At 41.2% G+C, this 24,089-nt stretch overlaps 1 protein-coding gene across 2 annotated transcripts in view; it reads right to left on the bottom strand.

Annotated features, from left to right (window-relative positions):
- The window catches only part of COL22A1 (collagen type XXII alpha 1 chain), a 224,601-nt gene that overhangs the window by 191,922 nt on the left and 8,590 nt on the right, over window positions 1-24,089 (bottom strand). For both annotated transcript variants that reach the window (XM_088179716.1, XM_088179721.1), the window contains exons 2-3: window positions 5,401-5,565; window positions 722-1,288 (exon numbers count right to left, since the gene is read on the bottom strand). In XM_088179716.1, the coding sequence (XP_088035842.1) occupies window positions 722-1,288; window positions 5,401-5,491 (658 nt within the window). In that variant the 5' untranslated portion in view covers window positions 5,492-5,565. The remainder of the gene's footprint in view (window positions 1-721; window positions 1,289-5,400; window positions 5,566-24,089) is intronic.

The raw sequence follows: 24,089 nt of genomic DNA on the forward strand, positions 1-24,089 counted from the left end.
CTCTTCACCAAGGAGCTGGAAAATCAGGGTCATTTATGCAGTGCAAATCCCCCACTCTTTTCTCCATTAAAAGTCATTCAAAACATCACCAATGCTTATGCTGTTGGCAGCCAGAGCACTAGAGAGCACCAGTTGTCTGTAGAGTTGAGATGTTGAAAGGCAGAAAAGCACAAACATCTTTTTGCTTCCTTAAGGATCATTTCCAATAGCACCCAGAGCATTCTCCTCACAGTACAATGCCAGAAAATAATGGGGGAAGGGGTCCTACACAAAGTAAACCAAAATCTGGGTATAAATAAGATGTCACTGCTCATATTCAGTAGTCCAAATTATTATAAAGTAATTGAACTATATCACAGCCAAAAGGGAATTTGTGGTTTACTCTGGAAGCTGATCTATAATTAATATTGACTTGCCAGAAAAAGCCACCACATCTCCTGTAGTAAAATCATAGAATCATAACATCAGAGAACAGTTTGGGTTGGAAGGGACATTAAAGATCACCTAATTCCAAATCCCTGCCATGAGCAGTACTCCACTAGATCAGGTTGCTCAAAGCTCCACCCAACCAGGCCTTGAACAGTGATCTCTTACAGACTGGAACTGAGTAGAAGACACCAAAATAAAGAAGAATAAGCACGAAAGAAAACAATCACAGCTTTTCATATCTATATGCTAACTGAACCTATTCTAATTCTGCAGAAAGGAAAGCTTTACTTACTCTCACAGAGACGCCGCCTCAGCTTCCCCCGAATTTTATCGATGGCGTTGTAATCAGAGACGTGAAACACGTGAGCAGACTTGGGCTCTGAAGCAATCTCATCAAGTTCCTCTTTTAAGGCTTCTCCAACACCCACAGCAAAAATCCTAATCCCAGCCTGATGGGCTGCAGTGGCTGGATCCAAGACAAAATCCTGGCTCCTTCCATCAGTCAAAAGGATAGCCACTTTCTTAACAGTTCGATCACTAAGCCTCCCACCAGCTTCTTTGGAAAAACTGTAGGTGGTGATGTACCTGAGAGCATCTCCAGTGTTTGTGTTACCCCCATAGTACTGAATCTTTCGTGCAGCCTCTTTGATTTCCTCGCGGGTTTTGTGCTTTCCCAGGTCGAACTCTGTGGTGGGACGGTCGCTGTATCGCACCACACCCACACGGGTTTTGTCCGGGCCAATCTCAAAAGTTTCCACCAAATTAGACACCCACTGACGAACTTTCTCAAAATCTTCTTTTCCAACGCTGGAGGAGGCATCCAAGAGGAAGACAAGGTCGTAGTGAACACTCTTGCAACCTGCAAGAGTGGCAGAAAACATCGTCAAGGGGAGATGAATGCAGAGACCCAGATATACCAAATATTCCCTAGACACAGCTCCCTAGTGAGCAGTTTGGAGGAGGCAGCAAACCCTTTCCCTGTCCTGCAGAGGACGAGCAGATTCCCAGCCCTTCTTCCTTGTGATTCACCTCATCAGTTTCAGGACATCTACAGAGCAGCACAGACTTCACTTTGAAATGCAAACCCTTTCCTTTCCTTTGCTTCTAACTACCTCTGCTCAGTCCTTCAGCTACACCCCTGCAAGTACATGAAGATATTTTTCTCTGGCTTCATTGCAGTGCCTTTGCTCAGGCAGTGCTCTGAAATGACCTGGACAGATCAAAAGCCCTGTCCTGACCTTGCCTATGCCAGTCCTGACCCTGAGTAATGAAGCTTTCGTGTCACCTCTGGCATTAATGTTATACTTCATTTATGTTTGGCTAGAAGCAGTTCTTTTGCCCAGCATGATATGTTCGTATAGCAGGTCTAGAACAAAATTATTTCAAATTTGAGGCTTTCTGCCACTGACTATTGACTAAAGTATGACTTATTGAATTTTGGAATGTATTCCTCAACAACAAAGGGAAGCTGCATTGTAAGGGAAAAGTTCACTTATCCCCACAACCATCCCTTTGCTTCCTACCAAGATATTTGCACTATGAGGCTGTATAATCCAAAGCACAAAGCTATTTTAATTGCAACTTGCTTACTCTGTATCAATCCAGACTGGCTGTATATTTGTCAGACACTTGCCAAAAAAAGTAGATCCCTTAGGAGATGTTTTTTAGCTGTTTCTGGGTACATGCAAGTCAGGAAGCAGTAGATCCATAAAACTGCCACTGATGCCCACGATTTATCAACATAATGCCCCAACTGGAAAAAATGTGTATATACATATATATACTTATATTTATTGAAGCCATTATTATAGAACACAATCCCTAATAAATTATGAGTTTTAAGACTGAAAAGTCAGTCTCTACAAAGTCAGCTTGGACACAGTCACCAACCATTACTTCTCCATCAGTTCTTGTCTCATGGCTCCAAAAAGTACAACTGCATGTTTGAACTAGTGGTGAAATTACATATTTCCTACTGAATTCTAGCATTTGAACCTACAGGAAGGTCAAAAAGTCTTCTCCCACACTCAGATTTTGACACAAATTAGCTCTGGCTCTTTTGCTTATCCCAGGATTGTGACCCTGCCTAGAATGGAAGAATTCCAGAACAACCCACAGCACTGGAAAGGAGGGAATGGGTAGCTCAGCTACAGAGAGAGGATTTGCCTTCAGAAAAGAGTAAAAGCATTATAAAAGAGTAGTTCAGTGCCCAAGGCATTGTATGATGACCATGAGAGTGATTGAATGTGAACCCTGGAGTGTGGCAGGTGATGAGAAATGAGCATCACCTGCTGCTGTGTTGACTTCTGTAGCAGAGCACATCCCAGCACATCCCAGATGCTGCAGGGCCTGTGGGAACAACTTCTGCACATGGAATTGGGATCAGTACATCCACATGGGATTTCTGTGGAAACAACCTGTTGCTGTGGTTTAACCCCAGCTGGCAACTAAACACCACACAGCCCCTCACTCACTGCCCTCAGCAGGACTGGGAGGAAGAGAATTAGAAGGTGAAAGGGGGAAAACTCATGGATTGAGAGAAGAAAGTTTAAAAAATTAAAATAAAATAAAATAAAATAAAATAAAATAAAATAAAATAAAATAAAATAAAATAAAATAAAATAAAATATGCTGTAATGAAAAGAAAAATAACAGAGAGATATAAATAAAACCCAAGAAAGAGAAGTGATGCAAATGAAAAGAGTTGCTCACCACTGACTGACTCACAGTCCCCAGGCAGGACTGTGTCCAGCCAAGTGTCCCCCCACAGTTTTATTTCTGAGCATGACACTACGTGGTTTGGGATATCCCTTTGGTCATTTGGGGCTGCAACTTTGTCCCATCCCAATTTCTTGTCCTCCTCCAGCCTCCTGGCTGGTGTGAGGAGGAATAAAAAAGGCCTTGGCTCAGTGTGAGCTCTGCTCAGCAGTAACAAAAACATCCCTGTGTCATCCACACTGCTTCCAGCACAAATCCAAAGCACAGTCCCAGAGCAGCTACTGTGAGGAAAATTAACTGTATCCCAGCCAAAACCTGCATGTGGGATTGTTCTGTGGTGGCATTTTGTGCGTGAGGGAGTGCTTGTCTCTAACTCCAGTGCAAGAAAAGTCTGTCTGGGAAAACTCTCTTGAAGGCAATCTGGGAGTGGAGGTGATGGTTTATATCATTTTATATTATGGCATGCGAGTTACATTACATCTGTGTATATCAGCTGGACTCTCAAGTGTGGTGCTGCTTGATTTTGGGAGAATATAAAAGATTCACAGTAAAAAGTAAGAAAGTAGCTTACACTTCCTCACCTCCTTCCTAAATTCATTATTTTATTAATCTATTCTGCCTGAAAGAATGTTAATTAGGTGAGACTAACTAGAGAGCAAAACCCACAAGGTACAGACCTTCCTGCTACTTATTTTAATGACTCTCAGCAGGTGAGACAACAGCAATTTCAAAACAAACAGAACAGACAGAATGAATCCTGTCTGTGTTCAAGGGCAATGAGCCTTAAAACAAGAGGGAGTTAAGGTTTAAAAAGTGATGCCTATTCAAGGCAGTATTGCAGGGAGGAAAAAGATGGTCTTTCAGGATCTTTTTTTTTCTGCGTTGGTGATTCTTTGCTTACAAACCTCCTGGCAGTGAGATGAAATGCAACAGAAATGCTTTTAGTAAATATTAATCTGCATTTTTAGCACTCTAATGTCCACTGCCAGACAAAATTGATTGTTTTCCAAGAATGCCATAACAGTACTTTTTACTGGCAGAAACAATTCAGTTCATGTTAAGGGAATATGGGAGATAACTCATAGAAAGTAAAATTTCAGTTTTGTAATTGCAAAATGCTCTCTGGGAGCATGATTCAAGGAGTTGTGTTCATATACTCAGACACTGAACCAACTGTTTTGCAATATTTCCTTTAAAAATAGTTCACAAACAAGCCATAAGCCTAAAATTATTTAAAGTAAGCACAGAATGAACATATAAATGGCTTCACTATATTCTGCCTGTGACAGGTCCAGAAGCAGGGTAAAAAAGTGAGATTTCCCTTTTTTTGGTTACTAAGTATTTATTCCTGGTAACGTTCACCCAAAAACCCATGGAGAGATCACATAAGAAGGCTGTAAAGCAGCTATTCCTTAAACTGAAAGAAAAAAGCCTTTTCTCATAAATTACCCAAGCCTACATAGAATAGCAGCTTTCTTAGAAAAAGAGACAGAAAACCTCCATCTCAAAATGGACTCTTATATAAAAATTGTAAGGGTCTAGAACAATTTTTAATTTGAGGTGTGACATCACTGATGCCACACAAAAAACATGTCCTTGTCAAGAATCCCTGTAAGAACAGTCCCTCAGCTACACCATCCTCTATGCACTCAGTGGCATTTGGGGGAGAGTGTTCCTGAGCCCAGGCCAAAAGCTGGGCCAGAGACCATGCTAACAACTAGACAGTAGAGAAACATAGAATTCTAGAGTCATTTAGGTTGAAAAAGCCTTCTAAGATCATGAAGTTCAACCATTACCCCAACGTTGTTAAGCCCATCACTAAACCATGTCCCTAAGCACCACATCAACATATCCTTCAAATATCTTGACCCAAGGGAGGGTATGAACAGTGCCCTGGCCCTGTTCAGCTCACAGGAAAGTCACAGCCAGGCAGATTGACCAGGTGTCCTCTGACACCCACAGGAGGCAATGGAAGAAGTGATCTCCATGCCAGTGTGGGGGAGATGGAGCCCATCCAGAGCAAACCGTGGTGAGCTGCTCTTCTTGTTGTGGGTAGCTGAGCTAAATTTTCTAATCCTAAAACAGAACAAAAGACCCCAGGTAAATCACAGCCTTGACCCCTGAGCTTTCTCCATCCCTAAGGTCTGTTTTGTGTATTTCCAGCAGTAAATGTCCTGGGTTGTTTATAGATTTGCTCCCAGAACTGATGGCCCCAGCAGCTCCAGGGCACGAGGCAGAAAACTGAACTCGTACCTGCTCTCTGTGCCTCAGTTCTGTCCCCGCTGAACACCAGAGTGAGAAGAACCAAGAGATGGGACACACAGCATCTTCCCATCATGGACATATCCACATCTCCTCTCTCACATCAGCTCCTCTCTTCTCCGGAGTGTGAAGCTTGCTGGAAATCCAACCCGCAGCCTAGAAAGGGAAATAAAGAGCAAGTGTTATCTCACAGCAACACAAACGGCAGGAGTGATGCAAGTCATGAGAGCAATGTTTTGGAGAGTCGCCTCTTCTGCCTGTCATTTTACTTGACTAGACATAAACTGCTCAGACAAAGAGGCAGGAGTTCACCTACTTTTCAAAAGCTATACTCGTTCACTGGCTCTATTCACTGTGAAGCAGCTGAATGGAAACAGGAGAGAGATTACCAGATTATTATACTTTAATTGAGCCCACTGCCAACTACACAATCAGCGCACTGGAGTGGAAACCATTCCTGACCTGGCCCTCCCACGCATTCATCATTAGGAGATACACAACACAGAGCCCAGATACAAACCACTACAAATCACACACAACCCGTTGCCACTTCACCCATCACTGCTTTCAGTTCTGGAGCCCCAAAAATGACAAATGCTAAAAATACATCACTGTTTTCATGTATATATATTTGTTGCCATCAGTCCTGCTTTGTAGGAGCAAACTCAGCAGTTTCAAAACATGTCTTTCCACTATTTGGCTTAAAGATGTGCAAAAGCTCAGGGTTATCTTCAGTGTAAGGTCTTTGGTTTGAGTTGACTTTGAGTGGAGTCACTGAAGTCAGAAGGTATTCTGAAAAGCCAGGCAAAGTGGCTGAGCTGTTAAAAGTTAAGCTGTATTTTCTAACACTAGATCGACACTTTTTAAAAAAATCTGTTACTGCTCTTGTTTTATTATTTTTTTATTATATCATAAAGTCATTGAAGTTTGATCTACTGTTTGCACATATAGAAGGTAGAAACCAGCTTCCACTCTGCAGCTCTCACTGCCTGAGGCATTATTTTCAAAAACTTCTTCCCATCTCCTGATTCCTTCTTTTCCTCTTTAAGCATTCTAATGATTTCTTTGTCCATTTTCTTGGGGAAGTTGTGCCTTCTCAGTCTTTTAACATGCACGTCTGCTTCTCACTGTTGATGGCTGGGTAGAAGTCATGAAGGGGACACTGTCTGATGTAGTTCATTGCTGCAGGGTCAATTATTCCTTCTAGGGTATTTTCAAAGCAATAAGCTTCTGTGGGAATCACAGACAGGAAGAATGGTGGCGTCAGCATTTGTTCAAAACCCATTTTGATCAGTCAGATGTTGGGCCTATCTCTACCATGTATCTCAGCATGTCGTGCTGGTTTAGGAAATTAAAAAGAGGAAAAACCTTATGAAGTTGTCAAGATGTCACTATAAATCCTTATCCCCACAAAAAAAAATACAGGCTCTTTCCAAAAGATAAAAAAAAACAGGTTATTTTCAGAAGTCCATATCATATGCAGACAAGGAGAAAAGGAATACATATAACAAACCCTTCACTGCAAATACAATTTGGAAGTATCTGCCAGCAGTGCAACATAAATACAAGAAAGATTTTTTAAAAAATCATATTTATTCATGTACAAATCCTAAGTACAAAATCAGATGCTGTAGTTTACACCTCAGCCAGACGATGTCCCTACCAGACAGTGAGGTGTTCAGGTTTGAGCCAGCTGGAAAAGGCTGCAGGGTAAAAAAGGCATGAAAATACCACTGTGCCCTACAGGAGTTAGAATTTCCTTCTAAATAAGAACGTTATTGAAATACCAATCAGGCAGCCGCCTGCAGAGGGATCAAGACAGGCATTACTTAAAATATCTGTGGGAGCCTTCAGCCCAAGGTTTTTGCTCCCCTGGATTTTTTTAGGAAACGTTGTTTTTGGGTACAAGTGATGGGACAGCAGGTTGGTGGCAGCAGCAAGAGCTGGGAAATCAGATCTGCCAAGTGACATCCTGCACTTCCAGCGCCGAGCTCAACACGTCCTTTCTCTGTAGCTGGGCTTGCACGGCTGTGAAGTTTTATAAATACATTCTTAAAAACAGTCTTGGCCAGCTGCTAACCCACATGAGGCCAGGATAAAAGGAGCAGAGCACCAGCTGGTGTCAGTCAGCAGAACAGCCCTGGCTCTGAGAGCAGCAGATGCAGCTTGGTGGATGGGGCTCCCTTGGTACCTGTGGGATTCTGCCCCAGAAGAAGAATTTCCCCATGGCCTGGCCTGAGGGCTCTGTCTCTGAGGCCTCTTTCGTCTCCCCTCTTTGCCAAAACACTTCAAGAACTCACTTCTGCATTTTGAATGCTGCAAGGTGTCTCAGAACAGCCATTTAGGCTAAAAATAGTGGAAAAGAAAAGCCACAAATCAAATCAGAACATCTGCTTAAAATCTATAATCATAATTTGTGGTGACTTTAATATGCGTTTATGGTTCAATATTATTCTTGCATTCAGGCCAAAATACATCATTTTATCCACTTTTATAGCACAAAGAATTGAACCAAGTCTCTTAACTTGCAACTACTTTATGTACAAATATACCAGTGACAGAAAATTGCCCCATTCACATTCACAGGACTCATGTCATGGCAACAAAATCTTCAGAGGTGTTAGAAGAAAGGTTGGAAATAAAATATTTTTAGCAATGGGCTAAAAATGTTATGTTTCTTTCCCACCTCAGTCATCCCCTTTGATACTGAGCCCAATTTGAAATTGCAGCAGCTGATCACAATTTATTTCCCTTTCCAGGATAAATGGTCAAAAAGGAGCCAAAATTGGGACAGTCTAGGTTTCAGAGTGATCCAAGACTAAGAAATTATCTTTATTTAACCCTATTTCCAAACAACCAACATGGATTTATTTTTATTTTTAGTTCAGCCTATCATGTGGGAATAATTTTGCTCAAAGAGGCCTAAGTCAACGTACATAATTCAAAAATACCTCCCACTTTCTTTTTATTTCACAAACATCACTTTGGGATTCCCTCGTGATGCATTAAGGGATATTGCAAAAAGAACTGACAAATCCTATCACGTCCGAGTTTATTACTGAACTGTGGACTCTGTGTCTGAGGCTCCATTTTTAATAGTTTAATGAGAAAAAAAGAAGTGAATACTTCTGGCTACATGCAAACATGATGTGGGAATGGCATCCTGGCTGAGAAGCTGGTGAATGTTAGAGTGAGCCCTCTATACCCAAAATACAAGCACAGCATAAAGCTATTCATACCATCTCACAGCTGAACAAACAATATGCAAAAGATAGGCATGAGTTCTATATAACTTTCATCTTCAGAATGGCTTTTTGGGGGGGTTACTGCAGAGTTTTAGGTCAGTTAGAATCCATGGTAAGGTCTCTCTAGTTTTGAACAATAAGTAAATGTAAATTTGAACAAAAAGTAAATACTCTTTGAGGAATGCAGGGCAAAAAACATCAATTAAAAAAAAAAAAAAAAGAGCCAAAGGAGAACTCAGACTTCAGCACTGAGATTCAGAAAACAAGGATGAAAAACTTCTTTGTGGAAAATAAGAAGCAAAATTGTTTGTTTAGGAGCGGCATCTTGAAAAAATAAAAGGAAAAGACACGGAGGGGGACAGACACAGAGAATGTGGCAGAGAAGAAAACTTGACTGCACTTCTGGGAGAAGCAATTTGCACTGGCTCTGGATATACCCCATCTCAGCCTCTCCAGACACTGCTCTTCTGTCCTGGTTTGAGAGATGCCACAAACAGCAAAACCCACGTGAGTTAGAGATGGAACAACACAGAACACTTTCTGTGATCTCCCTCATTCTTCAGAGGAGTGATTCAGCCACAAATATTCATAAAGCAAAACAAAATAAACCTGGAGTCACAGTAAGATGAGCATTTAAGGAGTGTGATTTAATAAAACTTTTTATATCTCATGTGAGCAAAAGTTCAAAGACCACTGAATCAAAGTTCAATGTTTAAAGTATGCCTAGTTATGTATTTTAGACTCCTCATTAAAACATTTGAGCTCTGACTTGCATTTTACTGAATTATACCACTGAACTGTTTGTCTTACTGTTAAATTCAAGGGGGGCTGATTCTATTATTGTGCTTGATTTCATCCATTCGTCTGCTGCCACTGAACATCACCATATGCCATATAAATGTTGTAACTATGCTGGCATTCATAATGTGATTTTAAATGTCTTTGGTATGCTCCTCTGAAGAAGAGGTTAGCCGGGGGTGAAAAAGACAGTGTCCAATTATACAGCTTTTCACACGCACACAAAAAAGAAAAACAAATATAAAACCCAGCACACTAATACATCTGACATCTTAGTAGAGTCAGCTTGTTGATTGTGCCTCTTCCAACTACTGAACTAAGCAATTTAATTATCTAAATTATTGCTGATATGAGCAGGAAGCCAACTGTATAAAAGAGAGATGGGACTTTCTTCCCTGCTGATCATCCCATGCACTCGTATATCTTTGTTCAATGATTGTTAAAGAAATCATCCGATGGCATTTCTGGAAGATGTGCATCTTCCCAGGCCTGATCCAAAGCCAACTGTAGTTAATGAAAAGAGGGACATTGATTTCAGTGGACATTCTTTAAAAACCCATGTGAATAATAGAGCAGAAAATTCTCTGCTAACACCAGAGCTGTTCCTGAGGTACTTACTGAGCCAAAGTCTGCTGAAATCAAGGAGGAGACTGTCAGCAGACCCACAGTATGTTAGATGAAGCCATTCATGCACCCTGCTAGCAAAAAACTCTTCAACATCTGCTCTGAGTGCTGGTGAGGCTGCAGGGGGTGGGACATTTCTTCTCTTCATTTGCAATGATAGAATCACAGAATTGTTTGGATTGGGAGGGAACTTCATCTCATTCCAACCCCTGCCATGGGCAGGGACACCTTCCACTAGACCAGGATGCCAGTGTCCCATCCAGCCTGGCCTTGAACACTTCCAGGGATGGGGCATCCACATTTTCTCTGGGCTATATCACATTTTAAGGGCAACTTCTATCCCAATCCCTAAAAAACTGATCAGGTGCAGAGCAATGGTTAACATGAACGTGAGCCAAAGCAGTCTATCAGCTTTATGGGAGATGAAATAGGGCAGTGGGAAAGAACAGCAGAACACTCCATCCCATTGATTTGTTTGCCTTAGCTGAACTCTATTACTGCCCCAAAGTACTTGGTGCTGGAACTGCCCAGGCCCATGAATGATTAATATTGCTGCAAATGGAAGTGTTTGATTGTGCGAGAAATAAAGTACATACTGATGATTTAGGAGGGGAAAAATAATACATAGCTGTTCCCTAAGTGACAGGTACCTATCCAGGAGAGAGAACAAAAGAGAAGTTGAATGGAAAAAAAAAATCCTAAAAAGGAGTGTAACCAAGAGTCCTAGAGGGCCATGCAGCACACTCCAAGGATTAACTCAACATGGGCATTTCCCAATTTGCAGCCTGAGAAATGTTCCTTTAACCTCTGTGGTGCTGCATGTGCACACACAAGGAGCCCTGAGAGAAGGTCAGAATTAGAATTCAGCTACTCTTGACTCCTTAACCTATGCTTGGATCATGCATTCCACAAATTGACCCCTCATAAATGCATTTACCACTGACGCTTTAAAACAAGCCCTTACTGGTTGTCTGCCAAATCGCTGCTATTCTAAAACACCCTCACTGCTAGAAGAGGACTTTGCAGAGTATTTTTGCCTGCTGCAGCCACTCAGTGTCTGCAGGCTGAAACCTTGATGCAATATCCCCAAGTATAACTGTTCAGTGTTTTGCCCAGAGGAAGTGACTCTAGATTTAAATTGTACTTTTGCATATCAAGCTTAAAAATCTTTCTAGTGATTATCTAAGAAAACCCCAAGGTAACCTGCTATCAAAATCTGTGTGACAGACTCTCCTTTGGCATCATTGACCAGACTGTCAGGAAAATCTCCACTGCACCCTATGAATAAATGTGTTTATGGACCAGCCAAGTCCATAAAGGGTGACCTCTTCCCACTTCAGCTAACAAGGAGTTCGAATTTAAAAATAAGATCTACATCTAAAAGGCTGGTTCTGTATAAAACACAGTTACTCAAGCATGTTGGCAATCCTGACTGAAAGAGTTATCAGGGAAAAAACCCACGGGAAGTGTCTCAGAGTATGTGTGAGGTGGAAGGGATTAGAAGAGCTGATAAGAGGAAGCTTTGCATATCTGATCTGGGAAAACAATGCCTGAAAACAGTTTGCCCAAGAACGAGGCACCAGCACCTGTAGCACTTGTACTGACAGCTTCTCTCACCATGTTTATTTATTCACTGGCAAAGGCACGAAGAATATCTTTAACTTGAAACTGAAGCCTTGGTTCAATATTTCTAGATTTTTTTTTTTAAATTTTTATAGCAAAGTAGTGTCTCAGGGCTGCATTTTATTTGAGCCAATTTTTCCCCTTAATTGTTACTTACTTTCCTCTGTAAAGCTGTAGCCTGCACCTCTTTAGCATGGACCAGGGAACTAGCAACAAAACAGGATGCTTGGAGGTCAGTTGACTTTTCATAATCTAATTTGCACTATCATCTTCTACCCTCAAAAGATTCTCAAATATATAATACAAGACACATAGACTGCAAGTCAATTACAAAACCATGTTGGTCCATATTCTGCCTCTGCAGTGGCTCATCTTTTGGGGTGCAAATTTATTTGAATCTTGTGGATATTAACACAATAATATTATTAGATACATTTAAAATTTAGTAATGCTCTTGGGGGAAAACGCACTCCAAACTACATTACCAAGTAGCAGGTGCACAGCTCACCCATCCTAATAATGACTATATTGCACAAGGCTTAGAAAACTTTGCCCATATTTTTTTGTCTTCTTGTTTTAAACCCAGCACAATGCTGAAATATCTCCAATGCTGTTGCTGAAGCAGGGTTTGCAGCATGCAGACATCCTGGAAATGGAAAATTCATCACCTGAGGATAATACAAGACACACTGGATGTTTGAGATAATAAATAACATTATTCCCAGAGCTTCATACATTTAAATTAACCTCCACATCTCTCTGCAGGGTGTCCAGATTAAAGAGGAGTGATACAAACAAGACAAAGACAAATGATGTCCAGAAACATTATGGTAGGAACAGTTTGTGATGGAGTGGAGAACCCTGAGATTTTTCCTCAGTACTGCATGTTCAGACTCCTTAGTGCAGTATATATGGAGCATGTTGATTTTGTACAGGGTCACAGAACACCAGTCCTTTGGCCTAAGCCCTGTAAACCTGTACTGGCAAAGTCCTACAAATCCCATTTCCTCTCAAGCAGAGGCTGAACTGTTCCAACCTACATTAGCTATTAGGAAGAAGCCTTCAACACGGAGCCCCTGAAGGCTATTCAATATGAGAGTACTCCACTCTTACAGGGCCAATTTCCTGCTTTTTATATCCTCATGGAAGTTCTTACAGCTCTTGGAATGAAATGTAATATTTTCTTTTTTAGTACAGTCGAGGATTATGTCAGTAAAAAGACCCATATGTAATGGCTTTATATAGTTAGTGAGCAGAGGAATTGGGATGGGGTAACAGCCTAAATCTATTTGGAAAATAGGCAACATACTTTCTAACAAAGAGGAGCCTGCTGAACGCATTTCCCAGAACTCTTAACTGGGGCAAGGAAGAATTGCTTTGCATTCCATGCTCTACGCCTTATGATAATGGCCTGGATAACCAGAATCCCTACAAACTCCAGAAATGAGCTCATACCCATTGTCTGTCACTCTCAGGGTTATTAACAGGGCCATGCTAATTGGAGATGTACCACACACTCACCTACCACTTCCCAACATTTTTGCTGAACTATCCAAATGACAGAAAATTTCCCAAATACAGGAATGTGAATGCCTCCTTCTTGAACCACGTGGGTGAGTTCCTCCTCCATATGCTCCAAAAATATGATGGACATTTAATATAATGGAAGTTTGTTCAGAAACAAGTGCATTTGATTAAGAGATTTTGTACTGCAGAGCTTTTTCATAGTCTAATTTGCATGGCCTTGACCTTTGTAATGAAACCCAGAACTCTACTGTGGACACCAACACACCAGGAAAAGTGAATGACCTGTGAATAAAGGCCATGAAAATAAGAGATATCTGTCATTACTTGTGGAGGCACAGATAGCAGGGCTGCATCCTCAGCTCTGAACCTTTCCCTCTCCATCCAGCACTCCCACTGTGTATCCACTGTCTGAAACCCAACCAAGCTGAGAATCTCCATGCTCTCCTTCACTGAGAACAAGCATGGCCATTTCTCTTTTAAAACACTGGAGTGAAAAAGGACAATTGAACAGATATAGGCAGCTTGCAAGGAACCCCTTCTCTCCAGGTATTCTAGAAACAGGCCAGTCTTTACCTCCTTGTTGCAGCAGGGCCCCCGGGCAGAAAGCAATTCACAGTTAGTTGACATTGTATTTTGAGAACTGACCCAAAACAAAAGATGGTACTGGAACTGATGTAGGACTGCCATTTAATTTCTCATAGTTGTATAACTCAAATCATTTAAGGCAGAGGTAAGTCTTTGAAGCCCCAACAGCAGAACCCTAAGGTTAAACACCTTACCCAGCTTAGGTGTCTGCAGGGTGGGGAGGTTGTGTGGAGAATTTAAGACTGAAAATCTTGGAAATGACTGCCTCTAGTCTCAATTTGGCTCAGACCTGAAAGGTTTCTCTTTCTTATGAAAGGAGCTGGGCTAAGAGGAGGCAGGAAGAATCATCTCCTCTGACCACAAAGTTCTGCATTGTGAATGTCTTCGCCATCAACACAGACTCCTATAAAATGAGAGAAAAGAAAGCATGAAAATGCACTGCATTCTTCAGTGCAGGGCAGTTTTGAGTGAAGACAAGTTGGATCTTTGATGTCTCAGCCATCTCTGCCCACCACTGTGGCCACCATCAGCATGGGACAGACAGGCAGGTTAGGGGAACACAGGGGAGTCAAGCAGAAGCAGAGTTTATCAAGTGTCAGAGATCCTAAGTACAAGACTGAGACAAAAACCACACTTTACCCCTCTCTATTTCTGAATGTGACACACAGGAAATCACTGACTGTGAATCCTTCCATGACTTTACCATGATCCCAGCAGAAGGAGACCTGCAGGAAAATCCTGCCTTGTCACTTTTACTGTCATTTCTGCCCCCAGAGCTGTAAGATGGAAAACTAAATAAGATGGGATGAAAGGATTGAGAGCAGCCCTGCCAAGAAGGAACTGAGCATGCTGGTGGATAAAGAGATGGACATGAGACAGCAATGTGCACTTGCAGCCCAAAAACTCAACTATATCCTGGTCTGCATCAAAAGCAGAGTGGCCAGCAGGCCAAGGAAGGTTATTCTGCTCTTCTGCTCCACTTAGAGTAACACTAGAAGGACATTGACCTGTAGGAGAGAGTTCATAGGGGGCCATGGAGAGGATTAGAGGGATGGAGAACCTCTCCATGAGGAAAGGCTGAGATAATTGGAATTGTTCAGCCTGGAAAAGAGATGGCCCTAGGAAGACATTATAGCAGCCTTCCAGTACCTAAAGAGCTGAAGGGGGGATTTTGTCAAGGATAATGTAGTGAAAGAACAAGGGATAATGGATTTAAACTGAGAGAGGGCAGGTTTAGATTGGATATTAGGGAGAAATTCTTTACTTTGAAAGTGGTGAGGCACTGGCACAGGTTGTTCAGAGAAGTTGTGGATATCCTATCCCTGGAAGTGTTCAAGGCCAGGTTAGATGGGGCTTGGAGAAACCCAGTCCAGTGGAAGGTGTCCAGACCCATGGCAGGGAGGTCAGGACTAGGTGACCTTGAAGGTCCCCTCCAACGCAAACCATTTTATGATTCTATGAAAACAGAAGATGATCTGAAGACACTGAAGAGTAGTACAGCAAATAAGGGTCTGACAGCTGTAAATTAAACAGGAAAAGATGTAGCTGGAGAAAACATGTAAATTATCCCTATTTTCTAACAGGAAGGGCTCTCTTCACCAGTGTCACTCACACAGAAAGGATAAGATACAAAAGCTTGTGCTCTACAGCCCACACACAGCTCTGACAGAGACAAGAGGGCTGTCACTGAGGAGCTGAGGAGAGATGAGATGAGAGATGTTCAGCTACCCCTGAACCACAGCTGGGTCTGCCTGTCTGTGCTTATGGCAAGGGGTGTGACAGTGTCAGATCAATAATTCTGACGTTAGCTGGAAGGGTTTTGGGCTGTTTCAACTCTCACCCTGTCCCATCCTCTCCACTCTGCTTCCTTCCTTTTCATTCTTCACACAAGTTTCAGAAACAGCAGTGGAAAAAGAGAAAGCAAAAAGGGAATGGGTCATGAAAGAAAAAAGGGAATTTACAGATCATATGAATGAAACATGAAACAACATCACACTCAGGTCTTCCTAACATTATACTTTCTTCATGTTTTAAATTTTCACAAATAACTGTAGGAGGAAGTGCCTCAAACTGTCTTCAAAAGACCTGAAACTCCAAAAATTACTTAATTCCCTTTTCTCTACCTCTCCATATGCAATATCCTGAATTTTTTCCTTAAAAGAAGAGAGAGGCATTGCATAGGTAATATAGGTATCAATGATTTTATTTGATAGCTGGGGAGAGGATATTTTGAAATAGATAAGGATGTAGAGTGCTTTCAGGAAAATAATAACAAAAGCAAAATTAGAAAATTTGGTGGAGAAGAAAGGACATGGAAAAGTTGTAGAAATGGAAAAGAGATACCTACTTAGACAGCAGTGCTAGAACTTAAAACAAATTAAATCTGTGCCTTCCTGGACTTTAAAGCTTAGTTTCAAATAGTCTCAGACTGTACTCTTTCTCGTAAGACATAGCAGAGCTCTGTCTAGGATTTATCTCATATAAGTTTAGGCTGTAGGTGTCTAACTAACACTTTATATGGTTTTATACTAAGCTCCAAAGGAGAAAGAAAAAATCCATATCCAGATTGATTTTATTTCTTTCTTATGAGGAAGAGTAAAATAAATTAACTTCTCACAAGAAGTGCTTATTTTCCCCAGACACAGTAAAAGAAGCTTAGGCAAAGAGCAAAGATTTAGATATTGGTTTCCCAACAGATACCAATATTTCAGCAGATGTGTATCTGGTCAAGGTGACATAAGAAATTCAGCCAAAATCAGCAACAGATAAAGATGGTAAAGGTAATGATAGGAAACATTTTCAAGTTCAGAGGCAGAGGATTAATTGACTTGAGGGCAAAGTCTTTGCCTAATGGGAACAGAAGAAGCTGATCTTGACTTCTAAACAGATCCCCTGACCTGAGTGATGAAATTGTCCAAGAAAAGAAGGTTTGGGAAGAAGAACCAAAATGGAGCTAGGAAAAGCAATGTCTTTTTGAATTTTAACACTAGTTTCCACAGGGAGAGCTGAAGAACATTCTGTGCAGAGTTTAGTCTAGTTTCTGGGTGAATTATAACAAATATGGGAACCAAAACTATGGGGCACTCCTGGATTGTGTAAAGGCTTAAACTTCACTCTGAGTTTTCTCTATCCATGAATTGGATTGGGTGGAGCCAGCCCTGAGGCTCAGCTGACCCAAATGCCAGCAGGTGATGCTTTGCTGCCTGCAGGGAGGCTCAGGAGCCCTCACCAGAAAAATAAAGGGCACAAAAAGGGTACAGAATGCCCTGAGCCCTTTGGCCTTTCTACATCTCTTCTGGCACTGGGCTTCCTGCTCCACTCAGGAGCAAGAAGGTACTTTGCTTTCTTTTCCTCTTGATGCCAAGGAAAATACCAAAGTACTAATACATTGCCATGGGCAGACATGCACATGAATTGACATAACATTCAGATAAGCAAATGTTTCCAACACAGTTGCTGTCTAAAGAGTAACTGTTTTAATCTATGTGTTACCAAATTTAAAAAAAAAAAAAAAAAAAAAGAAGAAAAGGATGTGATTGTGCTTGTTTTGCTGTTTTGTCTTTGTTAGCAAGACTGACAGTCTGTTCTTTAAGAGCTAAAACAGGTGTTATAACTTGTTTTCCATATACATATGAGATCTAATTTGATGTGTGAAAGTTTGTCATATTCATGTCAATGTATTCAGAGACCAATGCTTATTTATAGATGAGTACAGCTGAAAGAGATAATAACGTGCAGTCTAACTTCCCAGCCAACACAAGTCCAAAATTATTCTTAACAATTCCAGTATGTCACCTATACCTTGTACAAAGTTGCAGTACTTTTCCTGATCTATAGAACTACTGGTTTGGATTTATGAGACAACATTCCCTCAGTAGGACTAGAAAGCTGTTTGAGTGCTCAGCTACCATCACCTGATGCACTTGATCTCTAAAATGAATGCATTTCTCTTCTGTTTGCAGTGTCATGTTTTAATCTGAAACCTTTTCCTGACTTCTAGGGCCCAGAACAAATTGCTCGACTGGTGGTTAATCATGAAAGAATTTTTTTTTTTCTGTACTAAGGTAAACATGAAAGCCCAAAATGCTATTGGCTGATTTTTGGCCTATCTCTCTCTCTCTCTCCCAAACAGAGAAAAAAGAAAGAAATTAAATAGCACATTAGCTCAGCTCCATCAACAATGTTTCGCTTGCACAATAAAGACAAAAAGAAAATAAAAATGTTTAAGCTCCTTGTCTTCTGCTTTGTACAGAAACTGAAAACACAGCTGGTGCTTAGCAGTGCCTGGTTAGATGGAGAAAAATTAAATACAAGGTGATACTGAATCCTCAGACTGAGAAAAACTTCTGTACAACTGCACAGCAAGTACCTCGAGAAGTTCTGCACAAAACCTTGCTGGTAGCTATAGCAACTGCATTCACGGTATTTTTATTGAGAAAGACTTTTTAAAGCCACGTAAGAAAGTGCGTTTTTCAGCCGTTATCTATGTATTCAATTTCCAGGCTTTTTGATGCTCTCCTGCTCCCCATTCAGCTTCCACACACCCTCTCCCACTTGGCATGCACGGCATGTGGGTTGCTGAGGTTACTCCCAGATTCAGGGAAGGAATTTTCTTTCAAAAATTCAACAGGCTTAAATCTAAACTGCTGAACTGTGGCTTTCATTTCCAGTGAAATGCCATACCAGCACAAATACTTACATCTCTCAGGCAAATCGGACATCCAAGAGAATTACACCGTGAGCAATAACTGGTGTATTCCCCAAAACACTATAAAGGGGATGGGAAAGGAAATAATCTATAAGAACCCTAATTTGCTAGGCCTGGAGAGATAAACTTTTACAAAGGCATGTAATGACAGGACAAGGGGCTATGGCCTTAAGCTGAAGAGGAGATTTAGATCAGGTATTAGGAAGACATTCTTTCCTGGGAGGGTGGTGAGGCCCTGGCACAGGTTGCCCAGAGAAGCTGTGGCTGCCCCATCCCAGGAATTCTTCCAGCTTGGATGGGACTTTGAGCAACCTGGTGGAGTGGAAGGTCCATGGGAGGGGATTGGAAACAGAGGATCTTGGAGGTCTCTTCCAACCCAAACCACTCTGGTATTCTATGGTTTGCTGCATGGGAATTCTGGTCTTGCTGCATTTACTCACTAGCAAGTGCTGTAAAGGTACAAACCTTCAACATTACATGGGCTACGAAAGCTTTGGTGAGCCACTGTACTTAATTCATCTCACATAAATGATGCCTTTCCATGGCACAGTCTTCTCTGTACGACTGGCACCATACAGTACAGCTGGCAGGTTTGACATCTATCTGTTGAAAGGGATTTCCCCACATTTGAAATGTCTGTGTGAGACAGATGAGAGCACTGCTGGTTCCCTGTATTACAATCAAACCTCTGAGCAGAGAACTGGTGTGGGCTTAACTCTTGTCTCTGGTGCTCCCATCCACATGAACCATAGCTTTGACTCTCAAGTCTGAGAGAGAGCAGCACTGTCTCCTCACATTTGGCCTCCCTTTTGAGAAGGCAGAATTTTATTTCCCTCTAAGGTGTACAAAACAAAAAATTGAGAGCATAATGCAGATCTTCAGTCTTTATATTGAACTTCCACTTCTGAAGTCTTTGGAAAAATGTTTATTGCAGAAAAGCACATCCTGTCTCACACTCCCAAGTCCCTTCTCACTGACAATAGGCTGCTTGGTGTTTTTCCACACCACTGCATTAGTTTGATGTATTGATTCATTTATTCTCATGAAGCAGCTTGTCTACCTTGCCTGTAACTACACTATTTATGAAATGTTCACCATGGTAAATAAAACAAAATGCACAAATAAATCCTTCATAGACTGTTAGATTTTTTCCCATAAGATTTGCTTTGGGATGCTATTCATAAAAGCCAGTCTATTACTTTTTAAAAGTATTTAGTTATATCCACAGGAATGCCACTGGATATCCATAAGAACACAGTTTTCCCTGTTTTTGTGTTCTTCATGAGTAAAGTCCTTGTAAGGTTCAAAGTATTGAAATACATAAATAGTATTAAAATCTATAATAAAAGTTTCAGCATTAAAACTTTTGATGTTCACCAAAAGCTAGAACAGAGTTGCAATTCAGGGCTACAGAAACACTATGTCACAGATTGCTGTGATGTTATCACTGATGTTATTCAACATTCCAATATATGAAAGCATTATGATACCTGGAAAATATTCACAAGTTGTCATCTTGTTCCTAATAACATCCTAGGGGCAAAAAGATTATTTTTTTCCCCACATACCAATGTGCAAGAGTGTCAGCTTTATGATTCCTGCCTATGAATTACACCAGGAGGACTCAGTTTCACTGGCAACAATTCAAACCCAGCAAAGTCAGGACAATGAAGTGACTTCAAAGGAACATGAGTTATTGGAAAGATCATGCAAGAGCAGGCTAAGTATTCAACCTTAACACGCTTCAGTTTCATCAGATTCCAAATTGCAGGAACCAATTATTTTTTTGTTGAGGCAAATCTCTCATATCTCAGAGCCTGGCTCCATCCTGATGTGCAGCTGCGACTCTATTAGTGTAAATCAAAAAGAAAAAACGATAACAAAACCAACAACTACAAAAAAAAAAAAATCCCAGCAAACCTAAATTCCAAGGGACATACACAAGTGCAAAGTAGGAATAAAGCTGCACAAACCCTGATGCTGAGACTGACCCACCTTTCTGCAGAGGACAAGCTCTTAAAATAAATGTTACCGAAGCACTGAAATCCTTTTAACAGTTACTCCAAGATGGTTTTCTACTTAATGAGAGACTTCTCTTCAGCCACAAGTTATAAATAGGAGCATTGCCTTTGCATAGTGTGAATCTCACAGCAAAGGGAACATTTCTAGGGGAAATTCAGAGATTTAATCTAGGAATGGATGATATCATCTCGTTTCTGGTTTTAGGAAAAGAATGAGGGGCGGGAAAAGTATTTTTCCCTCCACGTGTCTCTGAGGCACGTTTAGACCTACCTTACTGCTGAGCTGTGTCCTGCAGCTGAGGATTGCCTTTAGGAATGCTTTTCCTGCAGGCTCCAGCCCTGCAAGTAAACAGGCAGGGACGGGCAGGATGTGGGCAGAACTTGGGAACTTCTCTACCCCTCCCAGGGACCAAAGTAGCCTCAGAGCCACCACAAAAGCAGAAGGGGAGGATGGTAAGGAAGGGCTACCCTGGCCATGGTGCCTCCCATGATTGCTGCCCTCAGCTCCTGCCTGGCTGGGGGAACACTTGGGCACTGCTTCCAGCCCTTTCCTCTGCTGGCAGATCCACCAGAGCCTGTCCTGGTCCCAGCATCAGCACCCGTGGACTGGGGGATTCACTGGTGTTTGCTGATACCCATTTATTTCAGATTGCTGCCTGGCACTTGCAGGTCAGTGGCTTCTAGCCTGTGATTTCAAGTATTTCCTGATTAAATTGCCTAGGAAGGATATGGCCAGAAATGTTCCAGCTCACCTGGTTTGTCACAGAGAGCAGTCTGAAGGCATTATTTTTTTACAATATTGTCCTATACAATTTAAGAAAAACCAAATCATAATTTTAAATCAAAGGTTTTGACAATTATTGAAAGCATTAAAAAATATATGCATTTTAGAAGTTACAAATTTTTATAATTATGCATTTTTAATAGTTCAAGTATTCTATCTGAATTCATCACATCAGTGGAAGCCAGCACAGACAATCGTTTTTTTAAAATATCACACTCTGAGATATGTGATTTAGTCTGTGCTGGCTCTGCTGATTTAGTAGCACAACTCACAAAAGGATCAATGTTCAGGCTGTCCCACTGGTCTCTCAGCACCTCTTAGCAGATTAAAGTACTCCATAAATTTTTATTGGAAGGACAGAATCTGTCCCTAAATACAGACAACACAATAAGAGCATCAATAAATTGGGAGTCATTTTCCACTTAAGTCTGTATAACATCAAAGACACTGATGAAACCTTAAATCACAGTAAATAATTGCTAGTGACAGAATTCTTCTTAGGCTTCATGGATTTATTCCCAGAAAGCATTAAGCCCATGGGAAAGATTAAATTCTTTTTTTTTTTTTTTTTGTACTAGCTCCTGTTCTACTTGTAGATTGTTTAAAACAAATCTAAAAGAATTGATTTTTACTGTCTAAGAAAGCATCAGTGTGAACAAGGTCAGAGGCCTTTCCCCAGAATCAGGTGATAAAATGAAGGACCTTAGTAAAAGAATCTTTGAGCCTTAAATACAGAGTTGAATATAAAGTAATCCCTGAACACCCACCCATAGAGAAAATTACTTATTTTTATCAACATGTTTTCTCATGAAAAGTTTGAATTTTGGGACCCCTGCAAGCACGAAGCAGGCACTGAACTAGACATACCTGCCACGTTTTGTGCATGGTCACCAAAGGGAGCTGCATTTGCAATGGTTCACCCTAAAACTTTCCTAAAACAGTGGCAGCAGTGGTGGGGAATCAGCTCAGATGGCAGAGCAGGTGAGAGGCAGCAGGATCGATGCCTGCATTCTCCAGGGTTTTATCCCAGAATTTATTTTATTATAAATTTATTTCTATATTATTAATTAATATTTTATTTTATTAATTCCAGGTGGCAGCATTCTAAATTGTTCTGGGATGAGCTCAGCTGGCCAGAGCCAGGTGCTGACACTACCAAAGTTGTGGGTTTGGTTCCTGTGTGGGCCATTCACTTAAGAGCAGGACTCAGTGATCCTTGTGGGCCCCTTCCAGCTCAGATATTCTGTGACCACTAATGGAAGATGTAAACTTTTACTCTCCTTCAGGTATCAGACTAATATTTTTTTTTTTTTATTTAATAAGAAATAGGCATCATATTTCTCCATTCTCCTGGAAAATAGTAGCACCAACTTTTAAAAGTTTGCCCCTGGTATCTAACACCTTACAAGATCCGTCTGCAATTTTTAGCTTTTAACTCCCATTCTTTGCACTTTCTGTGATTTTGTGTTCCAGGGGATGAAATTCAGAGTGTTTTGTGATTCAGTTTGACTTCTCAAAGAAGGCCACGAGCTTGTCTTTTTTGATAAATCATAAGCTAAGAAGAACTATCTCCTATGAAAGAAAAGATTGCATAAGTCCTAGCACTTGTGAAAATGCTGCTTAGATGTGAATTAGGTGGTTTAAATGATTATTAACCCAATAATCATTCAAATTCTTGAGAAGAAGACTCTGCTCTTGACTGCAGGCAACACACTTGAAACAGCAGCAATTCCAGAAGCATGAAATGCTGATCACTGACACTCTTTAAAATCCTGCAGGACAGCAGGGACCTGGTGTAAAACCTACAAGAACCCTCTCAGTCACTTGTACACTGCTCAGGAGTCTGGATGCTGCTCTTGCCCTTGTCTCACCTCCCAAGCAATGTGAGAAGCTACCAAGATGGAGTTTTTCACTAAGAAAGTTAGACAATGAATAAAAAATGCAGGCAGGTGGTGAGACAAATAGGGTTATAACCAGAGTCCTCATCTGTCACCTTAAAATGCCATTTTTTTAGATGGGAATCAGGACAATCAGGACTTGGGTGGATTTCAGATGAAGAAGTTGTGGATGCCCCATCCCTGGAAGTGTACAGGGACAGGCTGGATGGAGTTTGGAGCAACTTGGAAGATGTCCCTGACCATGGCAGGGGTTGGGAACAAAATGGTCTTTGAGGTTTCCCCCAACCCAAACCATTCTGTGGTTTCTATGGTTAATTTTGTACAAAATTACTGTGACAGAGCCAAAATTAAGCTGAGTTCAGCTGTCCAAGACTTGCACCAAAAGCAAGGGCTCCCTGTCCCACATTATCTCAGCTGGGACAGGAGCAAAGGCTGCCCTGTTGACCACACTTGATCCTCGTGTGGGAAGATTTACCTTGTAATAGACAGGATTTCACTAATCCCATGAGCATACAGCATTAAAGATCCAGAGGGGCTAATAGCCTCCTCAAATCTCCCATTCTTCCTGATGGTGTTGAAGGAGAAAAACTCTCCAGTGAGCTTTGCAGCCATCCAGTTCAGCATCATGTCACAGAACAGGGAAGGGATTAGCACTTATCATCTGATCAGGCAAACAAGTTAGCCAAACAAGAAGAGCTGGTAATGAGGCAGAAAAGCTGTTTGCACAATGGCACAGATCCTCCCACCTAGGCATGAATCAAGAGTATTCATAATACTGCTATTTAATTGAGAGACTCCATAGATAAAGGCCAATTTTTAATTGAGACACTCGAGTCGATATAGGCCAAGTTTTTGCAGACAGCATAG

The sequence above is a fragment of the Sturnus vulgaris genome, chromosome 1 (assembly GCF_052056855.1).
Source record: "Sturnus vulgaris isolate bStuVul1 chromosome 1, bStuVul1.hap1, whole genome shotgun sequence".
NCBI classification, from domain to species: Eukaryota; Metazoa; Chordata; class Aves; order Passeriformes; family Sturnidae; genus Sturnus; species Sturnus vulgaris.